Source organism: Rhinolophus hipposideros (assembly GCF_964194185.1).
Source record: "Rhinolophus hipposideros genome assembly, chromosome: 1".
In the NCBI taxonomy this organism is placed as follows: Eukaryota; Metazoa; Chordata; class Mammalia; order Chiroptera; family Rhinolophidae; genus Rhinolophus; species Rhinolophus hipposideros.
The window spans coordinates 103336880-103360946 of NC_138047.1; the positions used below are offsets into that span (position 1 = coordinate 103336880).

A 24067-nucleotide genomic window follows, 5' to 3' on the forward strand; every position below is an offset into this window, starting at 1 on the left:
CATTAGGACTGTAGGTAACTATTTAGGCTTTTCTTGTTAGTGATGTATTTTTAAATGTTTTTTCCTGATTACAATACACATTCATACTCACTGTAAACATTTTATACAATACAGAAATATATAACACAGAATGTGATAGTTTTCTAGAGTCTCTCTACTACTAATGGCTATTAATAACTTGGTTTACATTTTTCTAGATTTCATTTTGCTATATATTTACTATCAACCATGTATGTATATATTTATAATTTTAATTTAAGAATAACACACATATATTTACTATCAACCATGTATGTATATATATTGATAATTTTAATTTCAGAATAACATGATAGTAACATAATCTTAAGACTATACCTTAGTGAATTATAAGACAGTGAACACACCCATGTGATCACCACCCAAGTAAGATATAGAACAATACCAGTACTCTGAAAGCTTCCCTGTGCCCGACTCTTCATCAATACCCTCTTCGTCCTCCCTAGAGGTACTTCCTCCTCCTTAGAGGTACCATTACTTTGACTTCTAATACCAGAGTTTTTTTCTTTTTTACTTTATATAAATGGAATCATGGAGGATGTACTCATTTGTGTCTAGCTTCTTTCATTCCACATCACATTGGTGAGAGTCTTCCATATTGTAACATGTAGCAATCCATTCATTTTCATTGCTGTATAATATCCCAGTGCATGAATATATTGCAGTTCAAATGTTGATGGACATTTGGATTGGTCTCAGTTTGGCAGTGTTATGAATAATGCTGCTATAAACATTCTTGTGCATGTCTTTGGATGTATGTATAAAATTGTTGGACTATATGGTACATGTCCAGTTTCAGTAGACAATGCCAAACAGGTCACTGAGGTGATTACAGACATTTATACTTCTACCAGCAGTGCATGGAAAGTTTAATGGCTCCACATGTCCAACACTTGCCGATGCCAGTCTTTGAAAAATTTCATACAACCTTCCACCAAAGATACTTTCCCAAATAAGGTAACATTAACAGATTCCAGGGGTTGGGACCTAATATCTTTGGGGTGGTCATTATTTAGTCTACTACACTTCTCTACCAGATTGCAAGTTTTATGGGAGCAGAGCGCTTGTATGTTTTGCTCACTTGTATGTGTGATCCTCATTGCTTAGAAGAGTTGTAAACAAGAATGCTTGGCATACAGTAGGCATTCACTTAATATTTGCCAAATAAATCATTAATATAATGAATTAATTTGAAGACCTTCTTTTAGTATGGGGAAGTTGCGTTTTACTCCAGAAGACACACCCAATACCATTAGTTGGAATTTATAGTGGGAGACTTCAGCTCATCTCAGAAGAATGTTCTAGTAATCAGGCCATAGTCTAAGTTGCTTCATGAGGGAATAAACTTTAATCTGAATCTATTCCAACAAAGTTTGGATTATCATCTGTTAGGGAGGTCAGAAAAGATATTTTAAAATTAAGTGAGAAGGTGGTTTTACAGAGAGCAGTCAGGTTTATCCTGTGTAACTACTTTTACTTCTTCTTATCTAAAGAACCCTAATTTCTTGAAGTTTCTAGAATCTTCTCTAAGCATTTTGTTAATTTATTTGTTTTAAGATCAGTGGAGAAGATTCCCCTACTTTATAGCCCTGTCATGGGCATTTTACAGAGGCGCCACAGAGACATCTTTCTTTCCTGTGGTTCAGCTGTACTTCCCTTTTGCATGGTAAAGCATCATGCTGGAAGTTTTCAATGCTAGCTAGCCAGCATGGTCCTCCACACAAGAGGAATATTTATTTCTTTTTAAATTATAAATATGGCTCCAAGTCTTCAAATCTAATTTTCAACCTGGAATCGAGCCATAGGTGTGTAAAATATGGTCACTAAAATAATGCAGTTGGCTTTTTGTTTCATGTAGCAACCCATATCCAAAAAAATGATGTCTCTTTATCAAGGCAGTTGTTTAGGAAATTGGTGATTGGAAAGTGCAAAGTTTTCCTCTAGATTCCCTTTCATATGAAATCACACATGAAAATCAGTCCTATGATCTTAGCAAAATCTAGTTTTTTGGCCAAAGTAGTTGTGCCAGTGGGATGTTTTTGTCTGTAAGTAATGGAATACATCAGTAAAGTACCATAGTATTATTCTCCATAACAAGAAGCCTGGAAAGTGGGCTGCAGAAGACTGAGCAGTTCCAAATAGTATGTCTTCACACAAGTAATGACAACAAAGAAAGGGAAGGGAGATCTTTCCTTCTGTATTTCTCCTTGTTTTCTCCCCCCCACCTTTTTTTTTTTTTTTTTAATTGGAGAGGAAAATTTTTCCCAGATGTCTCCCAAAGGACATCTTCGTCTGCCTCATTGGTCAGAGCTGGGTCATATAACCATCTCCAATAAGGAAGAGTGGAAGAGCAAGTTTCTGCCACATTAACTCCTCTCATGGACAAAAAAGGGTTGAATCTGTCCCTATTAGAAAGAGATTCTGGAAACTAACATTTTCAAAGAACTTTGCAAAGCCCTTTCACATGACTTTTTCTTCTAATTCTCATTAACACACCCAGTGATGAAGGAAGTTGTTGTTGGAGGGGCTTAGGGAGAGACTGGAAACTAATACTAACTGGATAGCTACTATTGTGGACCAGCCCTATCTACAGATGAAGAAACTGAGGCTCTACATAAGAAATTTGTCTAAGGTAACATAGCTAGAAAGCATGGTGTTCCAACATGGAACAGATAGATGATGAAGGTGATAGTTAACACAGATTATTTTATTTTTTAAATCTCAAGAAGGCAGAATTCAAGGCCTGCTGTACAAGTAGGAGGCTGCCTAAAAGGCTCCTCTCAAATAAATATAGCACCTGCAACAGTGTTATTCCTTCTAGAAAAAGCATTGTTCCTTCAAATGTCTTCTTTTACAATGCAAATATCTCTGCATAGGAAACACATGAGTAGATTATTAACCATTAGACAGATCTGCAGTATCAATTGATTGAGCTTGAGTTAGAGGAGCGTCTTAGGGACAGGGTCAGATTCTAAGGTCAAAGAGTAATATTTAATGTCAAAATTACCATCAAATTGCCCATAAAATCTACTATGTATGGTTTGTGTGTATGTAATTAAGTAACATTTTTTCCTCGGCATTGGACTAGATCACTGTTTTAAGGTGAGTACCAGGTGAAATAGTTGGCTTGTGTTTAGTGTCCAGGTTATATGAAAAAATATTTATGTTTGTTCTTGAGGGTACACAGTCGAATTTACTCAACTTAAATGTGTGTTTGATGTCACTCACTACTTCACTGAGTGGAGCTTGCTGACTACATGTAGTCCCCTCATAGAATGGGGCACCAAACAGGTATGTTTTGAAAGGGAAACAAGACAGAGAGGTAGGTCTGCATCCTGGACTCCCGTGTAGAGAGGGTGGGTCAAGGAAGAGCATCAGTGATGAGACGCTCTGGGGAGCCAGAGGGCAGCAAGAGAACACTGGGAAAAAGGAGGGTGAACAAAAAGCAAGGTGTTTTTATTTTTTTTCCAGTTTTAACAGTATACTTTTTTTAACCCAATAGTCTAAAATAATAGTATCATGTGACCATGTAATCAATATAAAAGTCATTAGTGAGATAGTTCATATTTTATTTTTTATCTTTCAATTGCAGTTGACATCAAATCTTGTTTTCTATTAGTTTCAGGTGTACCGCATAGTGGTTAGACATTTACATATGTACGAAGTGATCCCCTCAGTAAGGGTAATACCCACTTGGTACATTGGTTAATACTGAATGCTCACTGTATGACCGGCATTGAGCTATGTTACTTTACATGGATTATTGCATTTAATTCTTCACCCTATGAATACCTCTATTTTATAGGTCAGGAAACTGGGTCAAGGTCACACATTTAGTAAGTGCAGGTTTGTGATGAGAACTCCAGGGCTGTCTCCAGGCGAGGCACTTCCCAATTGGAATTCCCACTTACGCTTCCTCATCTGTAAAACGGGGCACATCTACCGATTTTATAGGGTTCTCATGAGGAGTATACGTGATAGTCCATGTCAAGTAATTAACGAGACAAACATCGTAGATTGGCATTATTATTATGGATTTTATCTCACCATATTGAAGTTTTCAGCCACGTCTTTTACTTACAATACTGGATAGCAGTTCTCAAACTTTTTGGTCTCAGGGCCCCTTCACACTCTTTAAGAACTATTGTGAACCCCAAAGAGCTTTTGTGTATGTAAATTATAGCTACCATTACTGCATTGATATTAATACTCAGAAATGTTTGACACAGAGTTACAAGCACATGCTCCCTTAGCTGCCAGAGTGATGTCATGGACATCACGCATCCTTTGGAAACTTCTGTATACTTGTGAGAGAATGAACACGACACAGGCAAAAAAAGGTGTATTATGAAAATAGTTTTGACTTTGTCGCCCCACCCAGGGTTCCCCAGACCGCACTTTGAGAAGTGCTGCTCTAGTGTACGTGCTTGATGAATGAACCGTCGGATTCCGCCGTTGCAGCTCCAGGGCCCCGCCCCTCAGCTCCACCCCAAGCAACCGGCTACTAGGGCGCCCAGAGACAGGCCCCGCCCCACGGCCTCTCTTCCGACGCCTGGCTTCCATGGTAACCACAGCGCGCAGCCCTGGCGTCACTCCTCCCTCCGGTTAAACCATTAGCGACAGGGATCTTCTTAGGGGGAGATGGAAAGAAAAGAATTTGACAGAACGTCTGAGAGCTACTCGGCTTCCGTTTTCCTACCTAGTTTGATACACTTCCTTTTTTTCTTCTCGCCTACTGCCCTTGCGAGGATAAGTCTCGCGTCTCGCCCGCGAGGCTCGGAGGTCTCCCCCATCCCAGGCTCGTTAATGGGCCGGCTCGCCAGGGAGGCTCTCAGTCGGCGCGGGTTGGTGCAGAAGTGGGGGTGCGCGTCCGACGTAGCGCGCGGGGGCGGGGCCTCGCGCCGGGGGAGGGAAGGTGGGCAAAGATGGCGCCCAGCGACTGATTTCGTCCTGGATTTCGCCAGCAGTGGCTGAGGCACCAGGGCGGGGGGTTCTGCCCGGACGGCCGTCCTTCCTCCTCTCCCGCGCCCCGGAGACCCCGCCTTCCCTTCCTCCCTCTACCCCAGGGGGTGGGGGGAGGCGGGCCTGGGTCTCGGGACACCATGTCGGACAGTGAGGAGGAGAGCCAGGACCGCCAACTGAAAATCGTCGTGCTGGGGGACGGCGCCTCCGGGAAGGTCAGTCCTCGAGCGAGCTCGTCGTCCCGAGCCTGCAGGAACCCCGGCGCGGCCCCGGCGCCCCCCAGCCTCCTCCCCGCCGCCGGGCGTCGCCTCTACCCTGAGCTTCGGGGCGTCAGGGCCCGGGCCCGCCTGCTGGTGGCCTGGGGCTGGACCCGCGGCAGGCTCTTGGTGAAGGCTGATGACAACTGTCCAGCGCCCTTACATTAAAAAGAAAAGAAAAGAAAAAGTCACTTCCCGCTCCCTGGCTAGCTAGAACTCGTGCTCCTGGAAGACTCGGGCGGCATCTTCTCCCGGGAAAGGCTCCGCCGAGGGGTCGCCGGCCTTTTTACGCGAGTCCCGGCCACACGTGGCTGCCCCTCCCCCGCCGCCCGCCGCCCGCCCGCCGTTTCTGACGCCTCCACGTCACTGGGGGCTCCGCCGAGCTAATCAGTCTCCCTGCGTGCGAGTTGGGGCTCCATCACTTCGCGGTCGGGGCACAGAGCCAGCCCGTCGGTGCTGCCTCGGAAACGGGGTGTGGACAGGGGTCGCCTCAAAGGGCGACGTGTGCAAATACACACTCGGGTGAAACTCCACAGAACGCGTTCAGAACGTGGTGTGCACGCAGTGCACGGAGGTGGTCGCCCTTCGTAGCGTCACCATACCTGTTCGGCCCTGCTCCCGGCGCGGCACGTGTCCGCACGAGCGTCCCTTCCCCCAGCGGCTAGTGCGATTCTGCGGCGCGCTGGGTGCGGGGGGCGGCGGCTGGCTGGGCGGAGCGGCTGCGCGCCTGCGGGGCTGTGTAACCCCCCCCACCCCCCACCGTGACCTCTGGTTAAATGAATGAAAGTGCCCGCGTGAGAACATCCCCCAGCCAGCCCCCGAGCTCGTAGGCAGCGGTCTGTAACCCACGGCTGAGGGATAAGCATCGCCGGGTACCTGCTCTCTGGAGAGGCGTCGTAGGCTCCCCAAGGGGTCTGCCCCCCCTCCCCCCCCGAGTTAGAGGGAAGGGCCTCTGCCTGGTGCCCGCACACCTGTCGCTTCTGTCAAAGGCGCCAACACTGTTCCTGGGAACATTGCTGAAGTTTATCCCTTTCTTCTCCATCTCTCTTTTCCCAGCCAGAGTCTTCAGGTTATTACTGCCAGGTTCTCAGTTTTGGCCTCACGTTTCCGCGTGACGGATGTAGTTTTGGACCCTGGTTCTGCGGTGACGATTGCTCTGCATCTTCCCTGGCACTTGGCACTGCACAGCTGCGCCTGTCTTTGGCGCGGACCTTTGAGTTCATTGGGTCCTGGGGAAAGGTGTCACTCACATGCAGAATTTGGAGGGTTCTGTGAATTTCTTTCTTGCCTTCCCCTGTATTTTGTTGCTGATTTTTATTGCCGAGGAAAAACAATGTGCTCTGATTACTTTTAAACATTTTGCAGAAGAGAAGAATAGGGGATCACTTTTCTTTATAAAGTATTATATGAATTTTTGTACACTTAAAACAACTCTTGAATGAATGAATGGTTTTTAATCAGCATAGTTTCTAGCACCCTTATTCAATAAACATTTTGTTACATTTCTAGTTTTCTCATCATTCATATTTTGAATTTTTCGTTTCCTAAATTGTTTTATAATCAACTCATAACTGAATTTGTTTCCGGTTTAAAGTTATGACAATCTATGATACTAATACACTTGTAAAGAGAAACAAAAATTGCCCGTTATCTTACATTCTTTCGTAATTCTTTAAATTTTTGTTCATTTTTCTCCCAGTATTTATGTCATCATACGTGTGTTTTACTCAGCTGAGATTTGTTCATAATTTTGTATCTAGGTTTTTCATTTAGCCTGTTATACGTGTTTTCCTCTTGTTGCTAATTTAATGTGAATAATTATGTTTTTTTCATCTCTGTCTAAAATTCTCTCTAGGACAAAACATAATTTTTTCCCTTCTCTATTGTTGAAGGACTATTATTTCTGCTTGAAAGGATAACAGTGACATTCTTTATGGTGTTTTGATTTAGTCTTCATCATCTTGACTCATCTATTTTAAATATTTCTGCCAGAAATTTTCAGATACATGCATTAGAAACCTAACCTCTTTTCATTATTCATATATCAGACTTTTTTTTTCTCTGTACTCTATTCAGCTGTCAAATTATTGGCTGTTGCCAACATTCCCATTCTATGTACTGTCCTTTTCTTTCATGAATTCAGCCTCTCTTTCATTTTTATTTGTCCTGATTTAACTCCTGGCCATTTTTTATAGCATTAATTTTCCCTGCTAGTTCTGATTTAGGGCATTTTTATATATACTGAGAGAAGCAACAGATTATTGAGATGACCACTAATAGTTTCTCCAAGAGAAATTTAGCTCCTCCCTCTAGTAACACGTTTCTACTTTCCTGTTTTGATGTATACTTTTGATGTTATATATTTTTAAAGATTTTTTTTAAAGCAAAATGTTCTTTACGATGTCTTTTCAGTGTTTGTGAACATAGTATGGTTAAAAATTGTTAGCAAAAGTTCACCTAACAAAAAAAATATAAAGAATGAGATCAACGTGTTTCAGATATGGTAGATGGTTGTTCATAATTGTTTAAGAAGGGTATTTGTACATTGACTTGTAAGAAATTATTGGAATTGAAAAATGGCACAAAGACTCGATAATTGGAGAGCACGTGCCTCCCAGTGATTGGGTAAATCCTCTGTTTAATTTTTATAGTAAGGTGTCCGGAGGTGACATAATATTTATTTAATATTTTGTGTTCCCTGTGATCAATACTTTTGACAGATTATGCTCCATTTTATTTGAAAACCTAGCTTTATGGTTTGCCTCAAAATTGTGAAGCCATGGCTTTCAAAATCTAGAAGCTCTATTTCCAGGAAAAGAACCTTAGAATTTTTCTGATTATTCATTAATAATCAGAACTTTGATAAGCTCAAAAGAAAGTAGATTACCTTAAATGACATTATGCTGATGTTACGTATGCCCTGAGTTTCTCTTTGACTTACAGTCATCCATATATTAAACATTTTGAAATATCTATAATAGTTTATGTGATGATACTTATTTTTCTCTAGAACTCTGTGCGTCTTCACAGATGATTTTGTGCTCTAAGTTAAACAAGCTCAATGGCATAAATAAGGCTAAATGAGAAAAGGGTTTTAAAAAGGAGTGCTTACCTTTTAAACTTTTCTCAGTTTTTTTAGTATTGTATGCTTCAAGAAAGCCAAATAAATTTTCATTTTGGTGTAGTGACTTTATTTCTCGTTGTCTAGCAGAACACCTTTCTTGTAGTGCTCAATAAATGTTTGACCAAGTTTCTTAGAAATTTGTTATAGATGCTCAGTATTTAACTATTAAAAGATTGGAGTTAGGGTGTGCAAATTGCCATTTGTGTGAAAAATACAGTTCTTGTGTCAAAAGGAATTTCAAGTCTTTTTGTGTAAAGCAATTGAAATTTGGCCAAGTTTTCTTTTGCACTGCTGTACTTACATCATAATTAATTATAATAAGTGATCTAGGAAATTTTATCTTAATTTTAAGTATTTTAGGAGTTGACATCTAATTTTTAACTTAAAATAAAAACGTGTTATTTTTCCGTAACTTTGGGAGTCTGTCTTAACAAGAATAAAAGCTTCATGAAGCTGCCTTTTTCTTCTTTTGGGGGAAGTTTACAAATAAATAAATAGTACATTTAAAATGTTTAAGAAACTTGTGAGTTATTTCAGTTGTTACCAGAATGATTAATTATTCTTTGGCTTTCATAAAAAATGATACTCTTAATGAAAGCCCCAGAATTTTGAATACAACTTTGTTTTTTTTAAAATTTAGATTATGTATCTGTTCTGGTTATAATATTCTTGTGACCTTTAAGCTTTATGGTTTTTGCATGGAAAATATTTATTTTTGCTTGCTTAGTATTAATATTAAAAATATCAACTTTTTAATTTAAAAGATATATATTTTCAGTCATTCTATAGACTCATTTTCATTTAACAGCTTTAATATTGAAAAAAAAATTAGACCCTTAAAGATACTCTTCTTATGAGGCAGAGGGGAAAGAAAAGAAGTTCTGTAAATAGGCTTTCTCCTCCTTAATCAATACCTCTTGTCATTGGCTGAAGGCACAAAGTACTCAGAAATGAAACCTAGAGTTCGCTGAAATTTGTATTGAACTGATACATATATTAACATATAAAACTCAGATTGTTAATCATAATTTTTTAATTTTCTCTGTTGGTAAATCTCAAATTTTAATTTTCAGAAAGGACAAGGAGCTTGACAATTTGGATTTAAAGAGATCTATACTGATTAGTCTGTTGTCCCCACTGATAGCTGTTGGCAAGTGAAATTTACCTGGTAGAGTATTAAGTGGCTCCTCCCCTTGTAACTGATTAGAACTGCTTAACAGTTGTTTGTTGGATTAATGGGAGTATGAATAAGATTTAGTAGTGAGTTTATGTTTACATTTATAAAAAAAAGACATTAATTTTTATATTATGTGCATCAATTTTTTTAGACTTCCTTAGCTACGTGTTTTGCTCAAGAAACTTTTGGGAAACAGTACAAACAAACTATAGGACTGGATTTCTTTTTGAGAAGGATAACATTGCCAGGTAAGAGACTAAAAGTCTTGACATAGAAAATTGTGCAAATCTTACAATAAGAGACATAGGCAGAAATGTGTAAAATAAGTTTTGGGGCTCCTTCTACATGAAAATATATGTAATTAGTGAATTTATCTTCGGGAGGTTAACTTTCATCAACATCTAATATGAAGACATATTGTCCGTGGGAGTGAGAAAGAATATAGAACACACACACACACACACACACACACACACACACACACTCATATTCCTATATTCCTCTACTCTCTAGTTTTTGACCACTACGAATTTTTCAAGTATAAACAATAGTTGCTTATAAAATTCTGAAACGTTTTAAGAAAAATCAAACGCTATACAATTATCAACAGATATTGTATAAACTAAATGGAAAAGACTGGAAAGGATTATTTTTTTAAAATATTATTTTGATTAGCCTCTGCTTCAGTTTTTTGTTTGAGAGAAAGTTGGACCAGAAGTATAATGTAGCTATGGAACTTCTGTGCTCTAATATGTGAATGCTGTTTTATGCAAGGCAGCATGAAATTGCTGGCATTTAATAGACCACTAAAATTTAGGGTCCCTAGGCACTCATAAAAATACAGTTTGAGCATTCAAGATGTTTCAGTTCACCATGCAAAGAAACTATTTAGATGCCAGTTGCAGCACATTTTGTGGGAAATACAGGGAAATAATAACAAAAAAAAGAGTGGTTTCTGTTTTAAGTTAGTTTCTGAACAATTGGGGCTTTGAAATGCTCTGTCCATTCACTTGTGATGGTTAAATTATGTTTAAAGTATTTTATTAAAAGCAGTTTATCTTGATTGACCTTATAAACTAGTCCATCCCTCTCCTCTCTGAGGAAACCCATTTGAATAAAAACGGTTGCAAGTGTAGTGTCAGATTCATATACTAGAATGTGAGTGATATAGTGGAAAGGGGTTTAATAAATTCCAGTATTATTGAAATATTTTAATCTCTCAAATACCCCATCTCTCAGACAACTCTCCATGAAAGTTATAGAGCAGCTAATGAAAACTCTTGGTCATTGAAGGTATTCTGCCTATTTCACTAGTAATATACTCATATTTTGTGATGGTCTGTTTTTGGCTAACAGTGAAAAATAAATTAGAAGATATAACATGGGAAAAGAATTCTAATTTTCCATTACTGAGTTATTGTTCAGAAAGAGGTTTAAATAAGAAACGTGTGTATTTAGTTTAATTTGTATTTTAATGTATTCAAAACTGAAAATCTCATTTTTATTACTCTCTTATGGGTAGATTAATGCTACATTCATAATATTTACAGCAGCCACTCGCAGAATACATGCACAAGTCACATAACACACATGCTGAAAACTTGGTTTTTACAAGTTTTTTCTGAGATGCCAGTTGTACACATAAAACCTCAGTATGTATTTAGTTATTGACTAGTTTCTTTTGATGCTAATTAGCAAAAGCACCAGCTTTCTGCATAATTCATATTGTTTAATTTTTGACTTTCTTTTGCAGTTTAAAGGCTCACATAAAGGAGCAAGCGCCTACTCAAACATTAAAAACATTTTAAGACTCGTTTTGGACATTTTATATATTTGATATATGATGATTTCTGATCTGTTGCACAATACTACCAATTTTTGAATTTTGATTACTTTGTAAAAAATATTTGGTATTTTTGAAAATCAAGTTTACAGTAAATATTGTAGAGTTAGAAAGTATTTAGGTTAAAAAACAACATTAGGAAATGTATATTCAATGAATGTATATTTTAGCTTTCCTGATTAATTTTTTATTTTGATGGGCAGAGTTCCAGAAAAAAATTTCGTTTTTTGAAAAGGCAATTGGTTTTATGCTACTTAATGGACTCAAAATTATGGTAGAAATTTCAGTAGAAAAAAATTGTTTTAATGTATCTTGATTTTATATAATTAATAGGTACGTTAAGAAATAAGGTGAATAAATTACCAGGTTCATAGTATTTCCTTTATATACTTTAACCTTAATTTTAATTCATTGTAAATGTTAAATGTAGGTTGATTAATATTTGTATCATTTGCTAAAGCATTGCAAGTAGCATTATTGAATTTATAGTAAAGCAGCGTAGTAGTCGAGTCTGATAGTTAGTATTCTAGTAAATCTTATGTCCATTCAGATTGTTAGCTGAATAATACCTCCTGTCCATCTAGTCACTTCCTCTTCATGCAAGTTTTCAAGGTCATTACTTAGCAAATTCTCATCCGTTTTCGTGTATTTCATGAGCCGGTATGCTGGATAGTCTGGATACAACCTCTGCAGATTTTCCTGCTTAACATAGTGTATCTGTTAGTCAGAGATTCTGCTGATAGAGCTTCTTAAGAGCCTGAGTCAAAATACTTTCAGGAAGCTTGTGGGTACAGTCCAGTAAACAGCGTTCTACTGTGAAAAGGATTTCTAAGTCTTTAGTACAAGAAGTGGGCAGACTTGTGTTTTTAGTTCCATCTTGACTATGCAGCACTTTAAGTAAGGTTAACCAAGGCACCAAGTGTACTTTTACCAGGTCACTGTTGAATCCTCTTTGTGGCTTTGATTCATACCAAAAGCAACTTACCTGTATTTTGTCACCTCATTTATTTTATTTTTTTTCCCTAGTTACATGTCGTTTCTTACAGAGGAGCAGGAATTTTGTAGCATTTTGCATTTGGGATTAGATTGCTGACAATTTCCTTAACGTTCTTTATTAGTTAGAAATTTATATTCGATGGATTCTTGATTTTTAAAAGTTTTGCAATATTGATTATTTAGATACTCATATAGCTTTATAAGAATGTCGTTTTGAAAATATACTAGACTTCATATTTATACCTGCAAATCTAAAATGAATATTGATTTGAACTTCATCTTTATGTGATTTATTTTTTTTATTTTTATGTGTGAATAAGCCTCAAATTCAAATGTGAAAATTAAAAATAGATTTCTAAATATGTGAAATGACTGTAAAGTTAATCTTATGTGTTGAGGGAATAATAATAGTAAATTTTTTTTTGGCTAGCATTGTATATTAATGGGTTATCAATAATGCATAGCTATTTTTTGTTATGAGGTGCTAGAATATGAGAAAACAAGCCAGCAACAACTGTTTATTTAGAAAGGTATACATTTAAAAAATACCCTCGATACATAAACTTCTTAGAAGGGAGACAGTTGAATAAACGATTTAGAGTCTTAAAATGATTGTGGTTAGAATTTGAAAACATTAATGAAGATCATGTCCATGAGTTAATAGATGAGGTGTTCACAACACCTAATTCAGATAAGATCTGAATATCAGAACTTAAAGGAAAAAGCTTCATATTGGTTGATATGAAGTTTGTGATAGGGTTTATTGACCTTGAAGAAAATGGGATTAGGTGCCTTTTATTAAGTGTTGCCTAAAATTTTATTTTAAAAAGTTAGTATTGTTAAACAGTTTTTTTGGAAGTAAACAAGTGATTGTAAAGGGATTTGCAAGTAAAATGAATAGAGTTCTGCCTGTGTATCTAGGGAGCTTCTGAAAGTATTTGACAGAATTTTAGTGACGGCTAGCCCTATCTCACCTGCTTAATTTGAGACAGCATTACAGGAGAATGATTTCAGCTTTGAATCTTGAAAAATTTAGATTTTTAAGAAGTTAGGTTTAATCAAGCTAAGCTGTGGGACAGGTCTCAGACTGACATCGTGGTTTTCGTATTCATGGAGCTTTAAGAATGTTTCTGTCATTGCTCTGAGCGTTGGAAGTGTGTGTATGTAGGTATGAAGACGGGTGATGAAATTCAGTAGCTCTCATTAATGCTAATGGAAGTTCCTCATGTAAATCTTCTGCATGTTGGCAGATGGAACAGACCTACATCCAAATAATGGAAAAATTGTAATGCAAACCCAACAAAACTTAGAGTTAAGGGTAAAACTTGGCTGGTTAGTCCAGTGTTGTACATGCTTTTCAGTTGCAAAGTTGAATGTTGTGACTAATATTCTCTGATTTTAGAGTTTCACATTGTTATAAAAATTCATATGTTTATAATCCTTTTCTTTTGGTTTTTGAAATGAGACCTTTTTTTAGTGTCTAAGTTTTTATTTCGAATTTTTCTGATTTGTAAATCATTCAGAGAGATTCATTTTTAGTGGGGGGAGCTCATTTTGAAGGTACTAATTGAGACTGTCTACTTTTGGAGAAAATTGCATAATTTTATTAGGAGAAATAATTTGAAATGTCAAACTAAAAAGCATATTGGACATGCTCTTTTCTTAAGTCACTATCTGTACTGATGATTATAGAGAGTAGTTTAGCTCATAAATTTTTGTATCAACCAAATATTTTGCAAAATGGACAAAAGAATTGAAAGATTGATTTGTATTTTAGAATGCTTTTATAATGCTTGCAAAGATTTGTTATACTTTTATGAAGTCTTTGAAACACATTTTATAATTTGTTTCAATGGAAATGCTTTGAACAGGTATAAATGCATCATAATATTTAATGATGTATGGTGTATGTATCCTACCTCATTTCTGAAGAGGGCTATCAAATGCGTTCATATTTTATAGGTTAAACTTGAAAACATGTAATTTTAAAATTGTTTACTATTACATGTAATTTTTAAATGATGTTTACTATTACATGTAATAGCTGACATTCAAATTAAAAAAATTCATTTAAGTTGAAACTATGGGTCCATTTTTGTAGTCTATTATTATTCTGAGGGTTTTAGAACCTTTAGAGTATAGAACTTATAGCAAAATACATTATGTATAATAGGGTACGTGAGTATATACAATTCAGTTTTTGTTTTTAAAGTATATTTCTTACCCCATGTGCAAGTGCTTTATTTTTCTATTTTCTGTTTAAGGAAGAGTTTTTTTAAAGTTTAAGAAGTTTATGAATTATAGCTTTCTTCATTTTCTTTGTTTTGAAGGTGATTATAAATGTGGGTCCATGGAAATGGGATAAAAGTATAAACCTAAATTCCCCACTATGATTTCTTTTGACAACATTATTTTACAGTTCCAGATATCTAGCTAGATGAGCCTGCAGAATGAAAGGCAAATTAGGTTCAGAATTTATCATTGTGACTTGATGTTCTGTGAAACTGTATTCAATTGTTACATTGTTACTTGACATTTTTTGTATTCTTTTTTTTCATATTCTTTTCTTACATTGTAGGAAACCTGAATGTTACTCTTCAAGTTTGGGATATAGGAGGGCAGACAATAGGAGGCAAGATGTTGGATAAATATATCTATGGAGCACAGGTACGACATGAATTCTCTGATTATGCCAATACTGAAAATACAAATACACACAAGAGGGACACACGCATACTCTTTCTAACAGGATTTTCTTTTGATATGTAGAGGGAGTAAATTTATATTTGTGCTAATCCTTTGGCTTCATCCTCCTCAAAATACGTTTGGAATGATTTGGGTTAAGGAACCAGTGTGACTCTAACAGCTTTAATATGCTACGTACATTATTCGATATTATTGTAAGCAGTTGAATAAATGTATCGATAAATGATATCTGATATTATTAGCTGACCTACTGATAGTGACCACTTTCAGAATATATAAGCTGAATCAAAAACATAGAAAGGAAAAATTTATTCCATTTCCAGTTGTAAGGAAAAAAGCATATTTATATGTCTATATATTTTTGTGCTATTAATTAGTCTATTAAATCTTTATAGTTTTCCAGATTTAATAGATATATCATATTTTGTATTGGAAAACTTAGTATGACTAAGTATATGTGTGATGCACATACAATATTTTAACGTGATAGGCTGTCTTTTCAGAAGAAAATATATGTAGAATAAGAAAACCTCTTGAATATTCAATAAAAATCATTTGGCAACATGAGTTTATATACACATAATTTATAAGTTTTTAAATTAAACAAATAGGAAATATGTATGGTAGTAACATACTTTAAAAAGTTAATTATGGATGTTACTAATTTTTGCTTTTTCTTCCTCTTTTAATTAGTGTGTGCCTTTCACATCATCATGAGGCATTGGGGGGAGTTTGATGTTTTAAGTGGGAGAATCATAACTTGGTTATGTGGAACTCTGTTGCTTATAAGAAATGAATCTAGAAGACGAAGACAGAGAATGTTAAGTACGCTTCTTTACGAAGAAGTTTGATGCTTGTTAAATACCATTGCCTTAATTTTGGATGGAAAATAGATGCTAGATTATTTTCTAAAATAAATGAGACTCACATATAAAGTTCTGAGTCATATATAAAGTTCTGAGAGTTATATATAAAATCATATATAAGGTTCTGAGCCACATATAAAGACCTGAGAGTTTTGTTTTTTATATTATTGATATATAGATTGAGCTCTTAGAACTGTTTCTTCTTTGCCTTTTTCTTCTACATTGCTCTCCTGAATTCTTTCTGCTCATTTAACATTTTTCACTAGTGACCATATGACTTGATATTTTATGCAGGTTTATTTTTCTCTTAAAAGGTACGTCTCGGATTTTTTCTGGCTTTATTGTTGTTTAATTTTTTTGTTTTAAACTGATTATGTTTAAAATGGATATTAAACTAAAGACAAATTGCTGGACAGAGGTTTGTTGGAATCAACAGTCCTTGTTTCACTCATCTAGTTGATAAAATAGGATTTGAAAATAACGATCTCTTTTCTCTTTGCTCTGTTAAAATCAAACTTCAAAAACACATGTTGGATTTAAAAAAAAAACGAAAGTTAGATCAGTCAAGCTTCTAATGATATTTGATTATGAGTATCAAATAGAGTATCTTTTTATGGTTTATGGATATAGCTAGAGTTAGTGGAGAACAGGGAGATTTTATTTACTTCCAGGTAAATATTATAATAATATAAAATTCAATTAATAAATTCACTTAAAATTTAGGGGACTATAACACTCATGCATTGGATTTTTTAAATTTTATCATACTTCAGATCATTTAAAAAATTTATTATTTGATATATTTAAATTGATTTAAAGTTTATTATAAAATTATGGTATTATATATAATTAACATTGATGTAAAATTCACATAATATAAAATTAACCATTTTAAAGTATATAATCAGTGGCATTTAGTACATTCACAATGTTGTGTGACCATCCCTTCAAATAATTTTTTTACAGTGTATGTTTTATGCTGTTACATATCGGCTTAAAATCAGCAGGCATTAATAGGCAAATTTGTAGAAATTTCAGAAATTTCCATCTTTTTGAGAGTACTTGAGTATAGTCAAATGTTTCTGTTCTTTTTCAATGTATTTCATGCTTCATATTCTTTCTTAGAATTTGTCACATTAGATTTCTATTTTGAAGGTACATGTTGACTTTTTTCTCTTTGATGGTGACTTATATTATTTATACTCTACAATTTCTGTGAATGTTATATACCCTGTTTTATTAACCGACAAGATAGTACAGTACCTTTGAGAAGTTCATGAATATTTTCATGAAATTGCCCCAGGAAACTAGGAATTCTGAGGTAATAAAATGAATTGTCATAAATTAATGATAATTAAATTAATTTCCTTTGTTTTGCAGAGATTCTAAATTAAATGCTATGCAAAATATGTAAAGTACATTTACCAGTAGTTTCTTTTGTTAAAATATATGTAAATTTTTATCCAGGCCAGAGAAGCTCTGACTACAATTTGCTACTACCATAAATCGTGAGAAATGTTACTTTTCAAAAATAGTGCTTGTAAAAACATTCTAATAGCATTCTAATGTATGTAATAACTTTATATTACAGAATCATAATTTTTTTCAGAGTGAGCTATGCTGTTTCTAGAGTCGATATAGATGCTGTATGTTGCCTAGCTCATGAATACTTTGGATTTTGATGCGCATGGTACAGGATAGAACTCTTTCCCAAACAATGTTTGACAAGTTGTTTTGAGGACACCAGTTTAACGTATTATTTCTCTAACTTACGTATTGTGTATAGAAAGAATTGTCTTATACACATCTGGGCTGTTAAGCTAGTGAATCTATCCTTTTTTAAGCTTTTCTTAACTCCAGGAAGAAGCTTATTTGTAGTCTGGGAATTAACTTAGGTTCAAGTAAAACTGATTATTTTACCCTCTTCACTTTTTTCCCCCTAACCTTTAGCAATAGTCTGTTGAATAATGTTGGTTAAAACAAAATTGAGTTGACACACAAGAAAGAATTAGTGAGATATTTCGACAAGAAGTAGTTCTAAGAATTGTAGTATATCGCAGTTACAAATTCCCAGATTTTGAATTCCCTTAACATTTTCTAGGAGTCTTCAGAAAGATGTTATAGGCTATTTTTCCTAGTGGTTACGAGCAAACACACAGTACATAGTGTTTAGTGCCCTGTAACCTGTGGCTAACAGAGGCTAATAACAAACCTCAGAGAAGGACTGGATGTTTCATTTTTGTAGCTCTTTCCATCCTGGAATCTAAGTGGTTTGCAAACACTGCGCTACTGAGCATAAACTCAATGAAGTATAGTCATTTGTGAGGTGGAACATAACTGCTGTTGTGTGCCAGTGCCCCACACAGATGAACCAGCCTGTTAATCACCAGCATAAGGACTGGGTATCTGTATGACAACTGGGGAGAGAGCACATGTCAAAGCTGGACTCCTGAGACCCTCTGCTATCTTTTACTATGAATTTTTTAGTTGGATAGTTGCTAACTTATAACATATTTACAGACCTCTCTTGCATTACTTTTTCTTCTTACAGATTGTACTTATAGAGCAAAGTATATGTTGTTATGACTATTGTATTTGATTTAATTTATTTCTATATATAATTAAAAACTCAAGTAGATTATTTGTCATACAAATCAGGAAGAAAAATTACCTGTGTTTTTGGGAGTAGGGAACTTTCCATTTTTGGGAAAGTTAAATTGTGTGTGTACTGTGCTTATTAAATTTTAGAAGTAAATCTGTGAGATCTCTTTTAAGACTGTTGAGTATTGCTAACAGTGTTTGTTTCTTCAAGATTGTTACCAGTTATACCTTTGAAAGTGGTTTCCATTTGATTTACTGACTCATTATGTTTATTAGCTATGGTGATAAGTAAACTAGATAAAAGCACAGCATTATATAAAATAACTTTAGGTAATATTTACTAAAAGTCTTGAGGTTTACAAAGAGAAGGGTGTTGGAAGGGGTGTTAGTGTCTTCTGGGATTGGAAGGGAAGAAAGTCGTTAATGTATAGAAAATGGAAATTATTGTTGAGGAATTTGAAGATATAAAAGGATTTATTAAATTGAAATCTGATTTCCAAAAGTCATGGCAAAAAGATTTAGGAAGAAGAGGAGCACTTAGAGGGTAATTGGGAAGAGGAAACGCAGGGCAGTACCGGGATGAAGATATAGGAAAAGGAAGAATGGCAGATTGATGGGTGATAAAAGAGGGACATGCTGATGCGTTTATATATCCACAAGATTACCAAGAAAATTATTTCCAGCAGTCTCCAAGTAGATTCTTCTCAGACTTCAGTTGTTGCCAAGATGTGTTGGATTTCTGAGGGAGTTGTATTTTCTAGTGGCTGAGAAGATTCTGATAGATTTCTGGAAGGAATCAGAAGAGCTCTGGATTGATTGATGAGAGAGAGACTCAGGGCTTTGAGGGAGGGGAGTACTTTAGTGACTGGCTTTGCTGTGCTGAAGCTGGTGAGTACAGACCCTGGGAGGCGGTGGCTGCTTATGTGAGTTTTGGTAATTTGTGTCTTGCAAATAAGTGGTCTATTTCATTTAAGTTGTCAAATTTTAGCCATAGAGTTGTTTATACTATTTCTTTATTATCCTTTTAAAGGCTATAGGATCAGTGGTGATGAGCTCTTATTAATTTGTCTCTTCTCTCTCTTCTTCCCCTGCCCGTCTTTTGGTTAACCTGGCTAGAGATTTACCAGCTTTTGTTTTTGTTAATTTTATTTATTGTTTTCCTCTTTGCAATTTCATTGATCTCTACTCTAATTTTTATTTATTTTTTCCTTCCGTTCACATTAGGTTTAAACTCCTCAGTTTCCTAAAGTGGAAGTTTAGGTTATTGATACTTCTTCCTTTTCCCATACATACATTCAATGCTATACACTTCTCTCTAAGCACTGATTTTGCTGTGTCCCAAAATTTTTGATAGGTTGTATTTTTATTAGTTTAAGATATTTTTAAAGTTCTTAGGAGATTTCTTTTTTCAGCCATGTGTTATTTTGAAGTATGTTGTTGAATCTTCAGATATTTTGAGTTTTTCTAGGTATGTATTATTGATTTGTTTATTTTCATTGCAATCGACTAACATGCTTTGTATAGTTTCTATTCTTATAAACCTGTGAAGGTATGTTTTATGGCCCAGATTGTAGTCTATCTTGGTGAATGTCTCATGTGAGCATGGGAAGAGTGCAAAATCTAATGTTGGACGGGCTAGTCCATAATTGTCAATTGGATGCATCTGATTGTTAGTGCTGTTCAGGTCAGCTTACTGATTTTCTGCTTGATGTGTCAATCAATGAAAACGGGGTGTTGAAGTCTCCAATTATATTAGTGGATCTGTGGATTTGGAATTCCTTATACTTCTGTCAGTTGTTGCCTCACGTTTTTTGATACTCTGTTCTTAGTTATATGTACACAAAATATTGTTATGTCTTCTTGGAGAATTGACCCCTTTATTATTATGCCAATCTTTATACTTTAAATTTTCTTTATTTTGAAGTCTGCTTTGTCTGAAATTAATATAGTAACTCTAGCTTTCTTTTTATTAGTGTTAGCATAGCATTTCAGTATCCCCTTACTTTTAATCTGTGTCTTTATATTTAAAGTGAGTTTCCTATAGGCCACATATAGTTGAGTTTTAGTTTTCATGTGCTCTGACAATCTCTGTCTTTTAATTGGTATATTAGACCATTCACATTTAAAGTGATTATTAATATAGTTGGGTTAACATCTATTATGTTCTGTTTCTGTTCCTTGTGCTTGTTCTTTTTCTTTTTCGATCTTTTCTGGTTTTATTTGAGGACTTTATTGCCTCTCTTAGCTGATCAATTATACTTAAAACTTTTTTTTTTTTTAGCAATTTCTCTAGAGTTTGTAATATACAGTTTCAACTAATTTAAGTCTTGTTCATATAGCAATGAACTACATTGCTTCACATGTAGTTCAGATACTTCATGAAAGAATATTCTTTATTCATCCCTCCCATCTCTTATGGCATTGCTGTCATCATTTTGCTTGTCCATATGTTAAAAATCACTTCAATACATTATTACTATTATTAATTTAAACAATAAACTTGTTCCTTCTCTGATACTTTTTCTTTCTTTAGAAATCAGTAGAACTGAATTTCTGACCCATAATGTCATTTTCCTCTCCCTCTTTAACATTTCTTCCAGGGTAGGTCTGCTGGCTATGAATTTCTTCAGGTTTTTTGTTTTTTTTCCCCCTGAGAAAGTATTTCTCCCTCACTATGAAGGATAATTTTATGAATAGAAGGCTGGATTTTTTTTTCTTTCTTTCAACACTTTAAACATTTCACTCCATTGTTTTCTTACTTATGTGGTTTCTGATGAGAAATTCTCTGTAATTCTTATCCTTGTTTCTCTCTAAAATATTCCTCTACCCACCTTCTATCAAGATTTTTCTCCTCTTTGTGTTTTGTTTTATGCAGTGTGAATATATGATGTGCCTACGTGTAGATTTTTTTCTTTCCCCCTTTATTTATTTTATTTTTTTGTTTTTAACATTTTTTTTATTAGTCAGGTGCACAGAACAATGTAATAGTTAGACATTTATCATTTATATCCCTCACACAGTGATAACCCCGTCCCCCATCCACTATCCCTCTGACATCACACACAGCCATTACATTTCCACTGTCTCTATTCCTAATGCTGTACTCCGCTTCTTGTAACCATATATATACACACACATATGTATGTATGTATATGTATATGTATATATATGTATATATATGTATGTGTATATATATGTATATGTATACATATACATATACATACATACATACATATGTGTGTGTGTATGTATACATATATATATATATATATATATATATATATATATATATAAAAGTGTAGATTTTTTTTTGGCACTTATCTTGCTTGGTGTTTTCTGAGGTTCCTGAATCTGTGGTTTGGTGTCTTTAATTAATTTTGGCAATTTTTTGGCCATTATTACTTCAAATACTTCTTAAGCTTCATTCTCTCTTCTTTTTGATATTCCACTTACATGTAGGATGCACCATTCAGAATTGTCTCAGTTTTTTGATATTCTGTTTTCTTCTTTCTTTTTTCTCTTTGCATTGTAGTTTTAGAAGTTTCTGTGACCTTATCTTCAGGCTCACTGATTCTTTCCTAGGTTGTGTCCAATCTACTGATGAGCCCATCAGTGGCATTCTTTATTTCTGTTACAGTGTTTTTGATATCTAGCATTTTCCAGTGTCCTTTTTGTTATTTTTTAGAGTTTCCATCTCTTTGCTTGCATTACACATTTATTCTTGCATGGTGTCTAACTTTTCCATTAGAACCTTTAATATACTAGTCATAGTTATTTTAAATCCTTGGTGTGATAATTCCAAAATCTGTATCATATCTGAGTTTAATCCTAATGCTTGCCTTTTCTTTTCAAACTGCCTTTTAGCATTCTTATTTTTTTGTTGAAAGCTAGACATGATGTATTAAGTAATAAGAACTCAGGTAAATAGGTCTTTATTGTTACCTGGGCCAGGAGTTGGTCTGTGTTTAATGTTTGCTAAAGCTGTAGCTGCCAGAGATAACAAATTCCTCTATCTTCTTGTTTTTATTTCCCTCTCCTTTTTTGGGGCATCTCAAAAAATTCTTCCTTAGTTGAAGTTTGTGTCTTTTTTTAAAATTAAATTTATTTATTTACTTATTTATTTTTGAAGTTTGTGTCTTACAGCTCTTTCAGCTGTAACCCACTACTATTATACTGGGCCCTGTTAGTGTTGTGGTAAAGTATAGGGGAGGGGAAGCATTCTGTCCTCTTATGATGAAGTCAAGGCCTTTCAGTGGCCTGTGTCCCTGGGCTATAACCTTCACAGGTGTTTCTTAGCTCTTCCCACTTAAGTGAGACAGGAGAGCTAGAGGGGGCTGCAGTTGGGAACTGCCCTTCCTCCGTGTCATATAAGACTCTGATTAAGTTTTTTCTCCTGGAGAGTTTGCCTTTTTTATAGATAATGCTCTGGGCATAGTTTACGGTGGTTACTGTCGTCCTTCACATGCCAGAGCCATGAGGGTGCCTTTCTTGACTCTTCACCATGATGCTCTCGTGGGGTTCCTGGAGGTAAAGCCCACTACCTCTAAGACTGGTTGCCCAGGAATTTCTCCTTCTCAAGCCAGACCGCACTCAGCCTCCAGCAGTTCATCAAAATTATCATTTAAATGTTTGTATCATTTACTGGCTCAAATAGCTTTTGCACTAGGTAAGCAGGTTTTGTATCTGACTTTCTGAATTCACCTGTCTCTCCAGATTTCAGAGTGGTGATTTGCCTGGTAAACTCAGCTCTCTGTTATGTCCAGGAAAAGTCATTGATTTTGTTTGTTCAGCTTTTTTCTTATTGTAAGGACAGCCATGACAACTTCCAAGCTCTTTACGTGTTGGATTTGAAACCGAAAGCCCTAGATCTTTCTTGTTTTTTAAATTTTATTTTCAATTATAGTCTATATAAAATATTACATTAGTTTCAGGTGTACAACTTAGTGATGAGACATTTATATACCTTACAAAATCATCACCCTGGTAAGTCTAGTACCCATGTAGCCTAGAATTTTTTTTGTATGTTAGTGTTTTTGGTTTTCTTATTTTCCCTTCTCAAACTTTCACTGTAGCAGGGAAGGCCAAAACTAGTATACAATTGTCACGTTGGGAGCAAAGGTGGTTTTTATACTAACTGGTCCTGAGAATGGGGCATATGAACAGACAGATAGATGTTTGGGTTGGTGGATAGATAGATTAATAAAAAGGTGTTTATCCTTCTATCTTTCTTAGGAGTGCTGGAAGATTTATAGATTTATAGGTATCACTGACAGAAAATATATATCAGCACACATTGGTGTAGGTCAGGAATTGGCAAATTTTCCCTTAAAGAGCCAGATGGACAATATCTTAGGTTTTGCAGGCCATACTGTCTCTGCTGCAGTTACTCAACTCTGCAGGTGTGGTGCAAGAGGGGTTAGTGATAATACTGAGACTAATAGTATGACTATGTTTCAATAGAAGCTGATTTAAAACATGGGCTGTGAGCTGGATTTG

The 24067-nt window shown here is 35.5% G+C and overlaps 1 protein-coding gene across 3 annotated transcripts in view; it reads left to right on the forward strand.

The window, feature by feature from the left end:
- Positions 1 to 4937: 4937 nt before the first annotated feature.
- The window catches only part of RAB28 (RAB28, member RAS oncogene family), an 80411-nt gene continuing 61281 nt past the window's right edge, over positions 4938 to 24067 (forward strand). For 2 of the 3 annotated variants that reach the window (XM_081051059.1, XM_081051058.1), the window contains exons 1-3: positions 4940 to 5216; positions 9711 to 9807; positions 14977 to 15065. In XM_081051059.1, the coding sequence (XP_080907185.1) occupies positions 5142 to 5216; positions 9711 to 9807; positions 14977 to 15065 (261 nt within the window). In that variant the 5' untranslated portion in view covers positions 4940 to 5141. Of the gene's footprint in view, positions 5217 to 9710; positions 9808 to 14976; positions 15066 to 24067 lie in introns of all 3 variants that reach the window. The other variant, XM_081051060.1, reaches the window with a different exon arrangement.